This window comes from Salvelinus sp. IW2-2015, linkage group LG35 (genome assembly GCF_002910315.2).
Source record: "Salvelinus sp. IW2-2015 linkage group LG35, ASM291031v2, whole genome shotgun sequence".
NCBI lineage: Eukaryota > Metazoa > Chordata > Actinopteri > Salmoniformes > Salmonidae > Salvelinus > Salvelinus sp. IW2-2015.
In genome coordinates this window covers 13,904,968-13,925,449 of record NC_036874.1, presented here as the reverse complement: position 1 = coordinate 13,925,449, position 20,482 = coordinate 13,904,968, and the positions used below count along the sequence as shown (strand labels likewise).

Genomic DNA, 20,482 nt, shown 5'->3' with positions numbered 1-20,482 from the left:
GGTGCAGGGTTAGATGGGGGGGGTTTGGGGATAGTGTATATGTGCAGGGTTAGATGGGGGGTTTTGGGGATAGTGTATATGTGCCGGGTTAGATGGGGGGTTTTGGGGATAGTGTGTATGTGCAGGGTTAGATAGTGGTGTCTTTTAAGTGTCCAATCTGCACTCTGACCTGCGAAAGATGGAAATATGCAATACAGCATCTAGTCTGCCAGATTGCCACACGAAGAAGAAAACGCTGTTTGCGAGATGCTGGCCGAAAGGCAATTTTGTCAACTTGACCATCCCGCTACTCCTCCCATGTCAAACAAAAACTGACTCTTGGAGAATAAGTGCGCAACGGGTAAATACGCGCTTCCAGATAAACTATACAGTTCATTTGGAAAGTATTCAGACCCCTTGACTTTAACCATATTTTGTTACGTTAGACTTTTTCTAAAATGGATAAAAAAAATAAAAAAAATACTTAATCAATCTACACACAATACCCCATAATGACAAAGGAAAAACAGGTTAAGACGTTTTTGCAAATGTATAATAAATAAAAAACTGGAAATACCATATTTACATAAGTATTCAGACCCTTTACTCAGTACTTTGTTGAAGCACCTTTGGCAGCGATTACAGCCTCAAGTCTTCTTGGGTATGAAGCTACTAGCTTGGCACATCTGTATTTGTGGAGTTTCTCCCATTCTTCTCTGCAGATCCTCTCAAGCTCTGTCAGGTTGGATGGGGAGCGTCGCTGCACAGCTATTTTCAGGTCTCCATAGATGTTCGATCAGGTTCAAGTCCGGGCTCTGCTGGGCCACTCAAAGACTTGTCCCGAAGCCAGTCCTGCGTTGTCTTGGCTGTGTGATTTGGGTCATTGTACTTGTGGGAAGGTGAACCTTCACCCCAGTCTGAGGTCCTGAGCGCTCTGGAGCAGATTTTCATCAAGGATCTCTCTGTACATTGCTCCGTTCATCTTTCCCTCAATCCTGACTAATCTCCCATTCCCTGCCGCTGAAAAACATCCCCACAGCATGATGCTGTCACCATGCTTCACCGTAGGAATGTGGGCCAGGTTTCCTCCGTACATGACGCTTGGCATTCAGGCCAAAGAGTTCAATCTTGGTTTCATTAGACCAGAGAATCTTGTTTCTTATGGTCTGAGAGTCTTTAGGTGCCTTTTGGCAAACTCCAAGCGGGCTGTCACGTGTCTTTTACTGAGGAGTGGCTTCCGTCTGGCCACTCTATCATAAAGGCCAGATTGGTGGAGCGCTGCAGAGATAGTTGTCTTTCTGAAAGATTCTCCCATCTCCACAAAGGTACTCTGGAACTCTGTCAAAGTGACCATCAGGTTCTTGGTCACCTCCCTGACTTTGGGGATAGTGTATAGGTGCTTTTGCTCAGTTTGGCTGGGAGGACTGCTCTAGGAAGAGTCTTGGTGGTTCCAAACTGATGGAGGCCACTGTGTTTTTGTACCCTTCCACTGTGTTTTTGTACCCTTGTACTCCTTGTATATGTTAAATATATGTTTTATATTTTCCCTTATTCATTTTTCCCCCCTAACCCTTCCCTACTTGGAGTAAACTAATGGACAACAATACTTATGCTTCCACTTCCAGTTTATACATACTACATACATTTCAGACAGTATATTTTACATTAATTATCTTTCGTTTTTTTCGTCCCAGCTTTCAGCTACCCTCTAACCCTCCCATCTATCTTTGAAGACCATCCAGTTGATTTCTAGCTGTCATATATTTTTACACTGTGCTGTGATGTTTCACAAAAGTTATGAACCATTCTCATAGTTTCTACAGATTGTACATTAAAAATGATCACCTTTGCTAAGAACATTATTATGTTATTGATCGATTGACTATGACTCATTAAATCACCCAGCAGTGCTATTTGCAGAGTTAGCTCTCAGTAAATGTTGGATTTGTGTTTTTGTATATCGTATATCGAGGTGACTGAACCTACAGCAGGTGATAATGGTTGGGTTAATTTTTGTTCGTTTTTTTTCTGTTCTCCAAATAGCCTTTTAAAGTTTTTAAATTGTATAGAAATGCAGTCAATGAGCTTCAACTTTCAAAAAGAACCTCACTAAAACTCGAACTCTAGTTACGGCCCTGCTGTGTCTATAGAAATAGGACATTCATAACCAGACAAATAGGTCACTTTTTTACGGCATTGCACCAGTGCCCCACTTTTTGCTTACATTTTGTTTTCATTTTATGAGGTTCTGAATGATCATCATTATTATTTTTTCCATCACAAATGTCTGCTTTATGAAAAGTACATTTCGGAATATGGGGGCTGGAGAAATAGGAAGTAAATTACTTTTTACAGAGACCCTTATTGACTTTAGTGACAATATTTCTAAATCTGCTTGAGGGAGATGACGGCCGAGTATATGCAATCTGCTTATTACACCACCTTAGGCTTCCTCTCTCTGTGTGGACCTGAAATATTTTTTGATTGACAGTTCACAGTAGACTACTTTTCTGTTCCTCGAAGGTACTTGGACCACTCATACATATCTTAAGTAATGCAAAGTACACAATACCTATTACTGAGTAAGGACTCATGGGTAATATCTTAGATTTACAGTATGACCACAGAGACATTTCAAAAATATGTTGAAACCTAGTGTGTCAACTGAGTTGTGACACTGCCACAAGGCAAGAAGACTTTCACAGACTGATGTTTTAAACAGTCACTTTAAAACATGCAATGAGGTACCAATTCATAAATGCTATTAAAAACAGAACACATGGGTCACAGACTGTTCTGGGTCACAGACTGAACATCAGACAGCATCATCTAACATCTATATACATGCAAAATCCTAAGGAGAGCATGCTTTGTGCTTCAGAACCTAACAATCATGCTCTCACGTTCAGCATTTTCCTCATAACAGGTTTCAAACATATTGTGCAAATAATGATTTGCTCTATGATGCTCAGAAACCACAAGGTAGTGTTTTTGCCCTGTGTGGGGTGGACTGTATCGTAGTATAAAATAATACAAGAATAAAGGCAGGTGCTTACCTTGGGTGGATGCTTTTCTGTCAGTTCTGTTGTGGTGTAGGAGGAAGACAGACCAAACTGGTGATCTCGGCTACAGCGCCACTGAGTTCCATCTAACTCCTCTCCCCAGAACCAGTCGGTGACTTGAGTGAGAGTGAGTGAGGGAGAGAGAGCGAGAGAGAGAGACTGATGTCTGACCGTTTGCAGTCCCTGAAGTACTAACATGTTCATGCCTTCTGCCTTTTGGGCTCATTGTAATGGCTGGAATGGAATCAATGGAACGGTATCAAATACATCAAACATATGGAAACCACATGTTTGACTCCGTTCTGTTTATTCCTTACCAGCCGTCCTCCTGTAGCTCCTCCCACCAGCCTCCACTGGTCCACAGAGACATTGGCGTAAATGTCAGCACAAATGTTGAAACATACTGTGCCAACTGAGTTGTGACACTGCAACAAGGCAACAAAACTTACACAGACATATACATTCTAAACAGTCACTTTAAAACATGCAACGAGGTACCAAATCCGACAGCATTATCCCTTGACTTTTTCCACATTTTGTTATGTTACAGCCTTATTCTAAAATTGATTCGTTTGTTCCCCTATCAATCTACACACAATGTTCCATAATGACAAAGCAAAAACAGGTTCTTAGACATTTTTTGCAAATGTTTTAAAAATAAAAAACATGAAATATCACATTTACAAAAGTATTCAGACACTTTACTTAGTACTTTGTTGAAGCACCTTTGGCAGCGATAAGARCCTAAAATCTTCTTGGGTATGACCCTAAAAGCTTGGCACACCTGTATTTGGGGAGTTTCTCCCATTCTTCTCTGCAGATAATCTCAAACTCATTGTGTCARGACCCGGTGAGAGAAACAGTCACTAATAGTCGGCAGAACCCAGAAGATGAGGCAGACTCAGCAGTACTAGAAATGGTGGTTTAATAAAAGGACAAGATCTTCAGGCAAAGAATATAAATCCACCACGTCCAAAAATAAAGCCAAGAGGCACAAAATGGATATCCTCCAAAATACAAAGAAACTCCACAAAGTGGTAAAAACAGCAGGGAAAAACAAACCTCAAAAGACTACTTAAAAATACACAAGCACTAAACCAGAGAACCTCTGGAAAATCCAATAAGAGAAATATGTTCACAACAAGGCTGGGGCTGGGTGCTAACATACAAACACTGAGCAAAGAACTGAGGAACACACAGGGTTTAAATACTAACAAGGGAACGACACACAGGTGCAAACAATAATTAGAGCAAGGAAAAAACAAAMGGTACAAAAAAGGTGCAATGGGGACATCTAGTGACCAAAACCTGAACAGTCCTGGCCAAAACCTGACACATTGGATTTGGAGCGTCACTGCACAGCAATTTTCAGGTCTCTCCAGAGATGTTTGATCGGGATGTTTGATCAAGTCCAGGTTCTGACTGGGTCACTCAAGGACATTCAGAGACTTGTCCCGAAGCCACTCCTGTGTTWTCTTGTCTGTGTGCTTGGAGAATGTGAATCTTCACCCCAGTCTGAGGTCCTAAGCACTCTGGAGCAGGTTTTCATCAAGGATCCCTCTGTACTTTTCTCCGTTCATCTTTTCCTCAATCCTGACTAGTCTCCCAGTCCCTGACGCTGAAAAACATTCCCACGGCATGATGCTACCACCACCATGCTTCACTGCAGGGATGGTGCCAAGTTTCCTCCAGATATGAMGCTTGGCATTCAGGCCAAATAGTTAAATCTTGGTTTCATCAGACCAGAGAATTCTGTTTCTCATGGTCTGAGAGTCTTTAGGTGCTTTTTGGCAAACTCCATGCGGGCTTTACTGAGGAGTGTCTTCTGTCTGGCCGCTCTACCATAAAGGCCTGGTTGGCAGAGTGCTGAGAGATGGTTGTCCTTCTGGAAGGTTCTCCCATCTCCACAGAGGAACTCTGGAGCTGTGTCTGAGTGACCATCGGGTTCTTAGAAACCTACCTAACCAAGGCCCTTTTCCCCCGATTGATCAGTTTGGCCGGGTGGCCAGCTCTAGGAAGAGTCTTGGTTGTTCCAAACTTTTTCCATTTAAGAATGATGGAGGCCACTGTGTTCTTGGGGACCTTCAATGCTGCAGAAATGTTTTGGTACCCTTCCCCAGATCTGTGCCTCGACACAATCCTGTCTCGGCGCTCTATGGACAATTTCTTCAACCTCATAGCTTGGTTTATGCTCTGACATGCACTGTCAACTGTTGGACCTTATACAGACAGGTGTGTGCCTTCCCAAATCATGTCCAAAYAATTACATYTATCRCAGGTGGACACCAGTCAAGTTGGAGGAAAATCTCAAGGATGATCAATGGAAACAGGTTTCACTTGAGCTTAATTTCGAGTCTCATAGCAAAGGGTCTGAATACTTGTGTAAATAAGGTATTTTTTAAAACCTGTTTTCACTTTGTCAGTGTAGGGTATTGTGTGTAGATTGAGGAAATTGTATTTTCTTTCTTCATTTTAGAATAAGACTAACGTAATAAAATGTGGAAAAAGTGAAGAGGGCTGAATATTTTCAGAGTACGGTCGCTGTCACAATCGTCTTCTTGAGAGAGATTGGACCAAGGCGCAGCGTGTGCAAAATACATATTTTATTAAAGAAGAGAGAAAAACCAAGAAACGAACAACTATACACAAACTAACAAAATAACAAACTGACGACCGTGAAGCTATACATATAAATAGTGCTGACACAAACACTACACATAGACAATTACCCACAACCAGCTAAAGCCCATGGCTGCCTTAAATATGGCTCCCAATCAGAGACAACAATAACCAGCTGTCTCTAATTGAGAACCAATTCAGGCAACCATAGACTTTCCTAGACACCTACACTGAACACTAAACCATCTACTCTACTTAACCCCCTAAACCATACAACACCCTAGACAATACAAAAACACATACTACACCATGTCACACCCTGACCTAACTAAAATAATAATGAAAACAAAGATAACTAAGGCCAGGGTGTGACAGTCGCACACCTCATTTACCCCAACTACCTCATACTCCTACGCATTGACTCGTTAGTGGTATTCCTTGTATATAGCCTCATTATGATTATTTTGTGTTAATATTTCCTTTTTTTATTTAGCAAATTTTTCATGCTTTTTAAACTCTACATGATCGGTGTCCCCCCCCCCGCGGGATGGTTGCGCTAAAGTGCCCTAATGTGATTAGCATGAGGTTGGAAGTAACAAGAACATTTCCCAGGACATGGACATATCTGATATGAGCAGAAAGCTTACATTCTTGTTAATCTAACTGCACTGTCCAATTTACAGTAGCTATTACAGTGAACAAATACCCTGCTATTGGTTGAGGAGAGTGTACAGTTATGAACTTGAAAATACATTCATAAACCAATTAGTCACATTTGGGCAGACTTGATACTTGAACATTTTGAACAGAAATGCAATGGTTCATTGGATCCGTCTAAAACTTTGCACATACACTGCTGCCATCTATAGGCCAAAACATAAATTGTGCCTAAACTGCAATAATACATTGTGGCCTTTCTCTTGCATTTCAAAGATGATGGAAAAAAATTCATGTTTTTTTCCTTTGTATTATCTTTTACCAGATCTAATGTGTTATATTCTCCTACATTAATTTCACATTTCCACAAACTTCAAAGTGTTTCCTTTCAAATGGTATCAAGAATATGTATATCCTTGCTTCAGGTCCTGAGCTACAGGCAGTTMGATTTGGGTATGTCATTTTAGGCGGAAATTTGAAAAAAAGGGTCGGTAACTCTGTATTGTTGGGAATGGACTCATCATAGTCTAAAAGAATAAAGGCAGGTGTGGATTCTTTTCTGTTAGTTCTGCTGTGGTGTAGGAGGAARATAGACCAAACTGATGACCTCAGCCAGTGAGTTCCACCTATCTCCACTCACCAGAAACAGTCAGTGAATGAGTGAGAGAGAGTGAGACACTGGTCTACGATGAGAATATACTGAAACTGCTTGGGGAAGGATGAAGTCAAAAAGAAAGGGAAGCCATACATTTATGTCACCTGAGATAGATTACACATTTAGGAGCTGAGCATTACATTTTACTATCCATGTTTACATTTACAAATTCTACAGGTTCTAAAGTCGTACAGGCCATGATTAATGGTCATAAGAGATTTATTTCAGGGCGGGCCATCGCTCTGTAATGTCTTAAATAATGTCCTCCTAACACATACAATACTCATGAATGGAGAGGTTGGCTACCCCCCCCATCTCTCCAACCTCACCTTTCCATTTCTCCAATATATTTATACATTTATTCATTTCCCCAATATGCAGTAAACGCTACCGTTTGCAGTCCCTGAAGTACTAACATGTTCATGTTTTCTGCCTTTTGTCAATCCCATTTGCGCATTAAAAGTTCAAATGGTGCCTAGGGAGGAGACAGAGCACTCACTGTGAGAGTGAGCTGTGTTTCAGGATGTGTGAAGAAACAAGGTTAAAGAACAGAAAAGACAGAGACTGTGACCTCTGGCTAGCCACAAACCAGCCAATAGTGATGCAGAAATTGCCTGTTAAGTGCTATGAAATATTGTGTTTACTCCACAGGGGTTGATAATAATAGACTTTTCACTGATTCTAAAGTACTGCAGCCTTTATTCAGTATGGTACCATTTTTTTTTTATACAACTGAGAGCTCGAAACCCCAATTGAATATGATCTGTTCTTTATGCTCATCCCTTGTGGCATGATTGTGTCAAGATTCCCTCGTTGTGCAAAAGTTGTATTTCCTGCATATTACTCAATACAGAAATAATTTTCACAGTGACACTGAGTTTTTACTGTGACAACATCATCTAAATTATGGTCATGCATGATGAGACAACCAGGATGTAATGTTTTTTTAAAGCAATAGGGGGCGACACTAACTAACAACCAGTTAGTGAAGAAAAACTATATGTAGAATGGTAAAAGTTTGTAGGGGAAGTGGCATGATTGAGGCGAGCAGAAGTTTGTTGCGTACTGTTGCCTAGAAATAATACATTTTTTAAATCCCACAGGGAAGGAAATTACAATACTTTATTAGCCTATCAAAGTTAAGAAACTGTCAATTAGGACATATTAAATTAATAACATGTTAATATATTCTATTCAGGTTCTAAGAGCTAATTTGCCCATAGGCAATCTGAAATAATTCATGTTTTACTATTTTAGCTTTACAACACACGTTATACAATACATTGAACACATTTAGACTGAAAAAGATGGTCTGGTCCGGCATTGACCCACTCACTAGAGCCGACCATGTCTGATGTAAAGGCAGTATACTATCCTCCTCTTCACTGCCCTGTCAGTGACCTGACCAATTTGGCTGGGAAGAGGGAGGAAATCTGATTACAAGCAGGCAGCTAAGCCACTCCACTTTTTCTTTTCTGGCATTGTCTCAACAGGTGCACAAGCTCAGCATTTGGCACCTACTATACCTTTTATGGTTATTAATTGAATGATTTTAAATGTTATACAATAAGCTAAATAACATTAGTCTCCGAACCCAGAACCAAATACAAAAAGTATCTTCTCCTTATACATTCAATGAGAAATAGCTTCAGGCCAGGTTTCATACTTTTATGGCCATATTGCTGAGTGATGTCTCAAGATCAAATTTCCTCCCACTCTCCCACCGCCTCTCTGAAAGAGAGAAAAAAATGCACGGATATGACCCCTGACTTAAAGTGTAGTCTGACCGTGTCCTATTCCCTCCTTTCAGATGAATGGAACAAAGTCAAAGTCATTGTGTTACAGTTGGTTATTTGCTTACAACAGATTACCTAATGTAAAACGCAATTGCAACAGCCTGTTGGTTTTCCTTTCAGCTCTTTGTATGTATCACAAAACAATATATTTGTAGTCATTATTAATTCTACACAAACACACCCAACCTCTTGCCCAAAATAGGGTGAGAGGGATTGCTTGTGTTCCCATGTCAGGAGAGTTTGACAACTTGGATTATGTGACATCCTGCGTGTACCTCCGCTATACTCCTGTGTGACCTAGATGAGCCTTCCAATGACCTAAATTCCATACTTAGCTTCTGGCCTGGGGAGGCCCAACCTTTGCAAGGACTTGTCACAGGGGTGTGTAGTACACACTGGGTACTCACTCAAGGTATACGGGTTGATAGACTGGCAAAATGTTGCAACAACACTCTTTTACAGTGAGAGACACAGATGAGTGTTAGACGTTGGTCGAGCACAGTTGGAATTCATCCCTTGTAACCATTATACAATTGTTTTATCCCGTAGACTTGGACCTGCTATAAATATTTAACACGTAAACCCAGCCTTCGAAATCTAGAACAGTATGTTCTATAATAAGTCAGACTCAGTGTATACTGTTATCACTGTACTATTACCACAGATTATAAACATGCTCTGATGTAAAACATGGAAGCTGAAATCAGACACAGGCGAGACATATTTATTGTCCTCATAAAGGTTTGTTGTTTGAGGTCTGGTCTGAGGTGCTGCTCTCGTCACTGGAAACAGAAGATATCCTCCTATAATTGTGTAAAATGAGGGCAGATCTCCTTACGTGTCCTGAAATAAACCGCCACTGTCAGGCAGCTTGGAGAGAGCTCCATGACAATGGCAAATGCAATTACCCCAAACGAACCAGACACTGTGTACAAATGGATAGTATATTATCAGAGAGGATGCAGCACATTGACACCTAGTGGTATGATGGCAGGAAACGGTTTATAAATCCGAGCTTTGTGGTTTCTAGTGTAACATGTTAGGACTTGCACTATTGTCGTTCTATGTTCCCAGCCAAGTTAACGTTAGGTAACATTTGCAATGGTAAAATTAGGTCAGGTTTAGGGGCATGTCATTTGAGTATCTTATCAAACAACAGAGACAACATGAAACACACAGATACTGAGTGAGAAAATACTGTTAATAACAGACCTACATCTTGACAGTGGCTGACTATAGAGCCCCAAAACAAAAAAAATGATATGTACATATGGGCCACCATAGTGACGCAGTTAGGGGTGGGGTTTATTGAGAGTGCAACTTTGTGTAACACAATCAAATAAAAGGTATTTCACTTTATGATCTATGGTCAATAATCCTGAACCCAAAATACAGAACAACATATAAAGGGAATAAGCTATGGGGACTTTTTTACTATCTTGAGCAAATATCTGAGAAATTACTGAGACGTGGGCCCATTGTTAGCAGGTAACTGATGACAGTCATTTGCCCAGTCTTGCAAAAGCCTGTTGCTGCTGCTCTCTTCCTTTCCCATGAATCACCACCCACCCACTACTACAGGAAATCCGGTTAAATGTTGTTTCTTTTTTTCAAATAAGAGAGAAACCATATTATATCGTAATAAAATACAAATACAAGCCACTATAAATATATTAAAGAAATGCTGTTATATTCAGGAATAGACATTGCCATGGCTGCTATTGAGTTGGATTACATAATACTGAACCATTGAGAAGCCAATCATATCATAATCTTAGAAGGAATTGATCTCTGACAGATTCTCTCACAAACTAGGTTTCCGTCCAATTGGCAACAGAATTTCATGCGAATATTCTAAAAAACCCATATAAACAATATGCGCATTTCCCCACGAGTCCTGTTTCCATCAGATTGACTTGTTGTTGATAAAAGACTGCGTGATGACGTAGTGCACACAAATTACTTTTGCTGTTCAATTCCCATGTACCGAATAAAACATATACGGGGTTTAAACGGGGTTCCATCGCATTTCCAACTCTACTGATGGTTTTGTCACAACACATTTTACATTACATAGCGAATGTGCCCACTCTGGTCGTGACACGTGCACTCTAGCCAACAGTTTAGCATAAAAAGGTTGTATGGAAACCTGGTTATTGTAGRCTACTCAAATGATTTAGTAATGTAGGTCTACATATCATGACATATTTTGTCAATTGTTCATTTGGAACCCCAGTATTAGCTTTTGCCGAAGCAGCGGCTATTGAATGTCAGGCTTGAAAGACACATACATGTCGATCTGTTTTATTTTATTTTAATCTAAATGGTGGTTTTCTTGATGCTTTACCACTTCTTCATGGAAATACCCTCAACAAAGGAAACCTAGGGTGGGAGGTTTGTCTTTTCGCGTCAACTGTCTGGCAACAGACGTGAATGCGTCTGTGAATCGCCTCTCCGATTGGTCCTTCGGTGACAGAGTTGTTGTGATTGGTCAGAGCTCAGCTTGCGCAGCTACATATACCTGCCCCAGCTTCCATTTTGTTGCAAATCAGACAGTCGAGAGGGAATAGAGATATACACAAATTTCTAGATATAGCAATTTCTACATTCAGAGCGTTCAGACGTCAATTCAACAATCTCTGACAAAGGGCTTTTACCAACTAAGCCTGAGGAAGTCGGTAAGAGCCGGTGTTAATTTAGCTAGAATTTGTGACGCCATATGACTTATGAGTGGCGTTCTTTGTTTTGTTGCCAGAGAAGTGACCTAGATAGACGGCTATTTACTTACAATGATAATAAGAACCCTGAATACATTTCACTTCAGTAATGTTAACAAGCACAAATTACGGTTAATCTAGGTGTATTTAAAAAAAATATTCAGCTAAAGTGAACATCCATCGATCGATTGAACATCAATCACTCTATTTCTACACCAAGCTAACGTAACGTTAGTTGACGACGTTCGCAGTCTTCCATGCAAGTGAAAGCATTATTCGCTGTTTACGTGGTGGCTTTACATAGATAAACATGGACGCTAGTTAGCCACCTGCTTTATTTTCCAGTAAACCAATATGCATTATGTTGCTACCAGTTTATGAATTTTACCAGACAGTTTGTGGAATGTAGTTAGCTTTGTGAAGATGCATGTTTGTTACATGAAAACTGTCACCATTCTCAATTTGTAACAACAGTTTACATACTTGGAGCAGTGTCGTTCTATTTTACCCGAAGTATTTCTAAAAAAAAATTATTGTTGTTTAGATCGGCTTCTTTGAGCATTTTCGTGCGCTGAAGTGAATTGATGTTCTACTCGGCTTCACGGGAAAACGACGCTCATTGGCACATGACAACTCCAGATCTTGCTGGACCTAAAAGTGCAGCGAGAAGTAGACCGAAGACTACTTCGAGGACCTGGAGCCCAATTGGAAAGGAAAAATTAAGAAGGAAACATCTCTGCACATTCAACTTTCTAACAACAAAGAGGTAGGCATTGGCTGCTACACTGTTTTTGCTGTCGGGTGGGGGAAGGGCTGATCTTTTGCACGTAGCCAAATTGAGCTCATTGAAGTAACTTCAGTAATGCACATTTGTTCCAGCAGTCTGTTAATTATATTTTGCCCGTCTCATTATATTTTTCCCGTCTCAAATATGAACTACACATATATATATATATATATATTATATATATTTTTTAAATCATATTGTTAAAGCAATGTTGTCAACAGGGGACAATTGTCATGTTTAATTGTTGGGCTGCAGGTAACGTTAGCTTAGCATTAAGAGCGTTGGACTGCCGCTGGTTCGAATCCCTGTGTTGAATAGGTGAAACATCTGTATGCCCTTGAGCAAGCCACTTGTAAGTTTTGGATAACTAATAACTAAATTGTAAATGTTAGAAATGAATTGCTTCAATGTTTTTGTTTTGTTTCTTAATTTAAATGTATTCCTCCTTCAGGTGACACATAGTCTGGAAAGTACAGTATGGGAGGTGGAGAGAGGTACAACATTCCAGTGTCCCACCCAGAGCGCCCATTGCCCAAGAAGAACCATCAGCTGGGCCGGGCCAAGCAGAGAGTTGTCCGYGATCAGAATGGAGTGACAACAGTAGCATCCTCGGGGGCAGCGGGAGGTCCTTACCAACATGGCCACCGCAAGGGCGCAGCCTACCCCTGGTTTCCAGAGGCGCGGCTGGCCGCGTCTGCTGAGAAGAAAAACACTTCTGTCCGTTTTGCCAACGCCTACGATCAGAATTGGGAAGGCGCTGTGTCTCACCTGAACACACTTCTGGCCACCCAGTGTGGCGGCCCGAGCTATGCAGGGGCCAAGTTCAGCGAGCCACCCTCCCCCAGCGTGCTGCCCAAGCCCCCCAGCCACTGGGTCCCCATGGGTACTCGTGACAGCAGGGAGATGATGGCCTTCCAGCTGAAGAGCCTCCTCAAGGTGCATGCCTAGAGATGGACTCCCATAACCTGACCTTTCAAAGCCAACGTGTGAACGAAGGCTCCTACCTGCCTTGAACGCCCCAGCGTTGTAATATACTTTTGGCTCTTTTAGATTGAGGTGTTCGAAGGGTGGTAGGCATGTTGTAGGGAAATCTCTGCAGATGTTTGTCACCCTTTCTTTTTCTTTCTTCTTTTTGAGAACCACAGGTATTACAGCGCTGCAGCCTTGTTGGTGGGGGAGAATGCTCTCATTGGAGTCTGTTTCTGTCACTAACGATGAACTGGATATCCTTTGTATTCGTGCTCTGTTTTTTTGTTTTGTTGTTTTTTTGTTGGCCGTTATAGCAAGTCGGTGGGCTTTTCTTCCCAAACGGTAGGGTTGGATACTGTTAGTCATAACATGTTAATGCAGTCTCATTCACAGTCCATTTCTGTGGACCGGTAATTCTTTGGCACGTTAAGTTCTGTTAATCATTAAGGATTTCACCTCTGACAACCTAGTGCTGCCTGAAGCACAATCTACAATAGTAGCATTTTTTTTTGTTTGACTTACTGTTTTCCCTCTGGGTTTGGGGGGATGTAAAATCCGCTGTTCTGCAGGGAAACCAGAGCTATCTTTCAGGAGGGAATCCGCTGTAGTAGTGAGTACAGGTCACAAGTATAACCTCAAACTGAAGTGTAGAGGCCATGGCACACAGGCCTTGGACGTTCAACTCCTGTACTTTTTTATTGCGCTGTGCGCTCTGCACTATGGCAGTTGTTCTGGTCCAAGGCCTGCAGCTCTATCATACAATTATTTTGTCTATTTGTGATGTGGTTATTAATCAATGAGTCAGTTTTGTCTTAACCAAACCAATGTCTCTTGCTGTAATTCTTTTTCACCATCTCTCCCTTGTATGTCTGACGTGGTTACCAGTGCCATATCAACCACGTTGGCTTGCGTGGCACAGAGAATTTGGTCCTCTGGGTGACTTTTTTTCCAACGCAATCAGTACTGCTATTAGCCACTTTCAAACTATCTCCTTCCCTACTGAAACCCCACACAGTAAACAATGCAGAGGAGGGCCAGATTCAACAGGAACGTGGAACTGTACGTTTCACAACCTCGATCTCCTATGCCATGGCCCTGTTTGCTGTGTGGCAGTTTCTTACGAGGAAGTGCAACGTTGAGAGAAGTGCATAACGTGGCACAGAGGACGTTAGGCGCAAGGCCAGTGTGGATCTGTTTACATTTAAAGTCTCCAGAAGCAATCTCCAGATACTCACTGCTTCCTACACCCTACTCTTCTTGCACTGCAATCAAAATAGTTTTTATAAGTTACAGGCTGAGAGGCCCTTTTATCAGTGGGTGGTTAATTGACTATCTCCCTCTAGGTTCTAATTTGAGGGGAGGCCGTCTTTTATTTTCTTTGCAGAATGGGAACTGTAATGGCCATCTTAGAGACGACAAAACGGAGCTCACGAGCTTGAAATAAGTTAAAGAAAAAGAGCCATGTAAATAATGAAATGTGTAAAAATACTTGTAGCATATGTACATTTAGCAGTGTGTTTTTAAACCTGCTTTATAAAGTATTTTTAGTAATAACACTGAATGTATAAGTCATGCTAAGGACATGTCTTGACTTCAAATACTGAATATTTTTGTAAAAAAGAATCTGCCTATAGCATTTGTCAATACCCCTTCACTGTGTAATGTCAGTAATCTTGCACATGTTTTTTATTTTGTATTGTGCACAGTGTAGGGCAAAAAAATGCGCTGTGCAAAAAAAACTTAGCTTACATTTGACCTTTTGAGGAGACTTCGATATGTGTGAATTGTTACATTTTAAGTTTCCAGGTGTGCTACAGCCTGAATACAGCCACTGGGGGCTGGTTTCCCAGACAGATTGACCCCAAACCTGGCTTAAAACCACTATTTCAATGGATAGTCTCCATTGGAATTTCTTTTTTYCCCAGGACTACTTATGATCTGTCTGGAAAACGTGCCCTGCATTGAGTTGTTCGACTTGATTGTGCCTACATTTTAACCCAACGTTGCGAAATTATGTTGTTGATCAACATTGATTTATATTTTGTGATTAGGTAATGTTATTCATTGACCAAAAATGTGTATCTTAAAACCACCTTCAATTATCTGCTGTTCTTCTGCCAGAAGATAATTGAATTTGGCCCTATGTTATTGTCAACCTGGTTTCATCTGCCTTTTGTTTTGATCTGTGTGTTTAAATGCACTGACATTTTTTTTAAAAGAACAAAGATGTGTTCTGTTGGTTTCTGTTAATGATTCATACATGTATAAGTCTCTTTGTCCTAAATTTGAAACTCAAGGGTTTCTCAACAAATTGGCTTTTAATTTATCCCATTTGTTTACTGTCACCAATGAATATGAAATTATGCCACATGTCCAGACTTGATTCAATTTGACTTAAAAAAAAAAAGGAACTAAAGCACTGCTTTAATTGGTCTAATCAAAAAGTAAACCCCAAAAAATAAAATCCCTTCCCTTTCCCCCCTACTTTGTGTCTGTCTTTTTCTGAATTTATTTCAGGATAGTTAAGGATCTCTTCACACTAGATCCACTGCAATTTGCATACCATCTGGATAAGAGGAATACCTATGTAAGAAAGACTATTTTTTCCTACAGCTCAGCCTTACAGGCCTTGGTACCCTCCAAGCTTATTACGCCCTGGGTCTGCACCCCGCCCTGTGCAACTGGGTCCTGGACTTCCTGATGGGCTGCCCCCAGGTGGTGAAGGTAGGTAATAACACCCCCACTACGCTGATCCTCAACACGGGCCCCACAGGGGTGCCTGCTCAGCCCCCTCCCGTACTTCCTGTGTGGCCATGCACGCCTCCAACTCAATCAAGTTGGCAGATGACAAGTAGTAGGCCTGATTACCAGCAATGAAACATCCAACGGGGGGTGAGGGCTTTGGCGGAGTGGTGTCAGGAAAGTAACTTCAACGTAAACAAAGGAGCTGATCATGGACAGCGGATGTAATACACTCACATCGAGGCCGCAGTGGAGAAGGGGGCAATCTTCCAAGTTCCTCAGCATACACATCACTGACAATCTGCAATGATCCACCCACACAGACAGAGGTGGAGGTGTGACAGCGTCCTGTCGGGCTGTATCACTGCCAGGTACAGCAACTGCACCATCTGCAACCGCAGGGCTAACTAGAGGGTGGTGCAGTCTGCCCAACAGCGCCCGGTGTCACAGGAAGGCCAAGAAGTTCAAGGACCTCAGCTGCCTCAGGCTGTTCACCCCGCTATCATCCAGAAGGTGAGATCAATACAGGTACATCAAAGCTGGGACCAAGAGACTGAAAAACACCTCTCTCTCAAARGCAGCCCCCACCCAGTACCCTGGCCTGAWCTCGGTCGCTGTCACAGGCCGGCTTCCACCCGGTGACTCAACCCTCCACCTTAGAGGCTGCTGCCCTATGTACATAGACACTGGTCACTTTGTTTACATAAGGTTGTACCCAATTCATGTTAACTCAGTAAAAAAAGAAACGTCCTCACTGTCAACTGCGTTTATTTTTAGCAAACTTAACGTAAATATTTGTATGAACATAAGATTCAACAACTGAGACATAAACTGAACAAGTTCCACAGACATGTGACTTACAGAAATAGAATGTGTCCCTGAACAAAGGGGGTCAAAAGTAACAGTCGGTATTTGGTGTGGCCACCAGCTGCATTAAGCCCTGCAGTGCATCTCCTCATGGACCACCAGATTTGCCAGTTCTYGCTGTGAGATGTTACCCCACTACCAACAAGGCACCTTCAAGTTCCTGGACATTTCTGGGGGGAAGGGCCCTAGCCCTCACCCTCCGATCCAACAGGTCCCAGACGGGATTGAGATCCGGGTTGGCAGAACCCTAACATTCCTTTCTTGCATCAAATCACGCACAGAACGAGCAGTATGGCTGGTGGCATTGTCATGCTGTAGGGTCATGTCAGGATGAGCCTGGAGGAAGGGTACAACATCAGGGAGGAGGATGTCTTCCCTGTAACGCACAGCATTGAGATTGCCTGCAATGACAGCAAGTTCCGGGGATGCTGTGACACGCTGCCCCAGACCATGACGGACCCTCCACCTCCAAATCGATCCCGCTCCAGAGTACAGGCATTGGTGTAATGCTCATTCCTTCGATGATAAACACGAATCCGACCATCACCACTGGTGAGACAAAACCACGACTTGTCAGTGAAGTTATTTGGACTTTTATGAATTATCTTTGAAAGACATGGTCCTGAAAAAGGGATTTTTTTTGCTGAGTTTATATACTGTATTCTAGTCAAATAAAATTTTATTAGTGACATGCTCTGAATACAATTACAGTGAAATGCTTACTTACAAGCCCTAACCAACAATAGTTTTAAAAAATATATATATATATGAATAAGAAATAAAAGTAACAAGTAATTAAAGAGCAGCAGTAAAATAACWATAGCGAGACTACACAAGGTACCGGTACAGAGTCGATGTGCGGGGGCACCGGTTAGTTGAGGTAATGTGTACATGTGGAGTTATTAAAGTGACTATGCATAGATGATAACAACAGAGTAGCAGTGTAAAAGAGGGAACGCTGAGCTGCAGTAATTGAATATCATTCTCACATAGGTGTTTATTTTGTCCAGGTGGGCAAGGGCAGTGTGGAGTACAATAAAGATTGCATCATCTGTTGGGGCGGTATGCAAATTGCAGTGGGTCTAGGGTTTCTGGGATAATGGTGTTGATGTGAGCCATGACCAGCCTTTCAAAGCCCTTCATGGCTACGGACATGAGTGCTACAGGTCGGTAGTCATTTAGGCAGGTTACCTTAGTGTTCTTGGGCACGGACTATGGTGGTCTGCTTAAAACATGTTGGTATTACAGACTTGGACAGGGAGAGGTTGAAAATGTTGACCTATTTAGAGGTTTTACATCGGCTGCGGAGAGCGTGATCACACAGTTTTCCGGAACAGCTGGTGCTCTCATGCATGTTTGTTATTTGCCTCGATGCAAGCATAAAAGTAGTTTAGCTCATCTGGTAGGCTTGTGTCACTGGGCAGCTCTCGGCTATGCTTCCCTTTTGTAGTCTGTAATGGTTTACAAGCCCTGCCACATTCATCTAACGTCAGAGCTGGTGTAGTACGATACGATCTTAGTCCTGTATTGATGCTTTGCCTGTTTGATGGTTCGGAGGGCACAGCGGGATTTCTTATAAGCTTCGGGGTTAGAGTCCCGTTCCTTGAAAGCGGCAGCTCTATCCTTTAGCTCAGTGCGGATGTTGCCTGTAATCCATGGCTTCTGGTTGGGGTATGTACGTACGGTCACTGTGAGGACAACGTAATCAATGCACTTATTGATGAAGCCAATGACTGATGTGGTGTACTCCTCAGTGCCATCGGAGGAATCCCGAAACACATTCCAGTCTGTGCTAGCAAAACAGTCCTGTAGCTTAGCATCTGCTTCGTCTGACCAATGTTTTATTGATCGAGTCACTGGTGCTTCCTGCTTTAATTTTTTGTTTGTAAGCAGGAATCAGGAGGATAGAATTATTGTCAGATTTGCCAAATGGAGGGAGAGCTTTGTATGCGTCTCTGTGTGTGGAGTAAAGGTGGTCCAGAGATTTTTTGCCTCTGGTTGCACATTTAACATGCTGATAGAAATGTAAGTTTCCCTGCATTAAATTCCCCGGCTACTAGGAGTGCCGCCTCTGGGTGAGCTGTTTGCTTATGGCGGAATACAAAAAATACAGATAACTCTAGGTAGACAGTGTGGTCTACAGCTTATCATGAGATACTCTACAACAGGCGAGCAAAACCTCGAGACTTCCTTAGATAGTGTACCAGCTGTTAATTACTAAAATACATAGTCCGCCGCCCCTTGTCTTACCAGACGCCGCTGTTCTGTCCTGCCGATACAGCGTATAACCAGCCAGCTGTATGTTGATAATGTCGTCGTTCAGCCTCGACTCCGTGAAGTATAAGATATTACAGTTTTGAATGTCCCGTTGGTAGTTTAATCTTCCGCGTAGGYAATCGATTTCATTTTCCAAAGATTGCACATTTGCTAGCAGAATGGAAGGAAGTGGGGGTTTATTCGATCGTCTATGAATTCTCAGAAGGCAGCCCGCCCTCTGGACCCTTTTTCTCTCCCTTCTCTTCACGCAAATGACGAGGATTTGGGCCTGTTCCCGGTAAAGCAGTACATCATACACGTCGGGCTTGTCGGACTCGTTAAAGAAAAAAAGGATTCTGTCAGTCCGTGGTGAGTAATCGCAGTTCTGATGCCCAGAAGTTATTTTCGGTCATAAGAGACGGTAGCAGCTACATTATGTACAAAATAGGTTTAAAAAATAATTTAAACAATGCAAATAAAATAACAAATGCACACAATTGGTTAGGAATAGGTAAAACGTCAGCCTTGTTCTCCGGCGCCGTCCTATTCAACTATTGCTGCACATAATATTCTATCCTATGTTTTCTTCAGAATTATTACATATTCTATCCACATACTGTCCATAATATGCATACAGTGCATTTGGAATGTATTCAGACCCCTTGACTTTGTCCATATTTTGTTACGTTACAACCTTATTCTAAAATATATTAAATTGTTTTTCCCTCAATCTACACACAATGCCCCATAATGACAAAACAAAAAYAGTTTTTTAGACATTTTTGCTAATTGTCAGTACTTTGTTAAAGCACCTTTGGCAGAGATTACAGCCTCGAATCTTTTTGAGTATGATGCTACAAGCTTGGCACACTTGTATTTGGGGAGTTTCTCACATTCTCTGCAGATCCTCTCAAGCTCTGTCAGGTTGGATGGGGAGCGTCGCTGCACAGCTATTTTCAGATCTCCAGAGATGTTAGATTGGGTTCAACTCYGGGCTCTGGCTGGGCCACTCAAGAACTTTCAGAGACTTGTCCCCAAGCCACTACTGCGTTGTCTTGGCTGCGTGCTTAGGGTCGTTGTCCTGTTAGGAGGTGAACCTTCGCCCCTGTCCGAGGTCTTGAGCACTCTGGAGCAGGTTTTCATCAAGGATCTCCCTGTACTTTGCTCCATTGATCTTTCCCTCGATCCTGACAAGTCTCCCAGTCCCTGCCGCTGAAAAACATCCCCACARCATGATGCTGCCACCACCATGCTTCACCGTAGGGATGGTGCCAGGTTTCCTCCAGATGTGGTGCTAAAGTCAGAGTTTCATTAAAAAAATTATGCACCGAATACAAATCTAAAGTTCAATGGGTTTCCAGCGCATTTTCAACTCG

The 20,482-nt window shown here is 42.0% G+C and overlaps 2 protein-coding genes across 5 annotated transcripts in view; one reads left to right on the top strand and one right to left on the bottom strand.

Moving 5' to 3' along the window:
* LOC111958729 (cannabinoid receptor 2-like) overlaps nt 1-3,206 on the bottom strand; it is a 13,532-nt gene extending 10,326 nt beyond the window's left edge. For all 4 annotated transcript variants that reach the window (XM_070437386.1, XM_023979974.2, XM_070437387.1 and 1 more), the window contains exon 1: nt 3,036-3,206. The gene's annotated coding sequence lies outside the window, so the exon portion shown is untranslated. The remainder of the gene's footprint in view (nt 1-3,035) is intronic.
* An 8,105-nt stretch (nt 3,207-11,311) lies between these two features.
* On the top strand, nt 11,312-13,716 carry LOC111959161 (proline-rich nuclear receptor coactivator 2). Its single transcript, XM_023980634.2, has 3 exons — nt 11,312-11,446; nt 12,030-12,251; nt 12,724-13,716. Exon 3 carries the CDS (start codon nt 12,750-12,752, stop codon nt 13,218-13,220), a length of 471 nt encoding a protein of 156 aa, XP_023836402.1. The 5' UTR covers nt 11,312-11,446; nt 12,030-12,251; nt 12,724-12,749; the 3' UTR covers nt 13,221-13,716.
* The last annotated feature ends 6,766 nt before the right edge of the window (nt 13,717-20,482 follow it).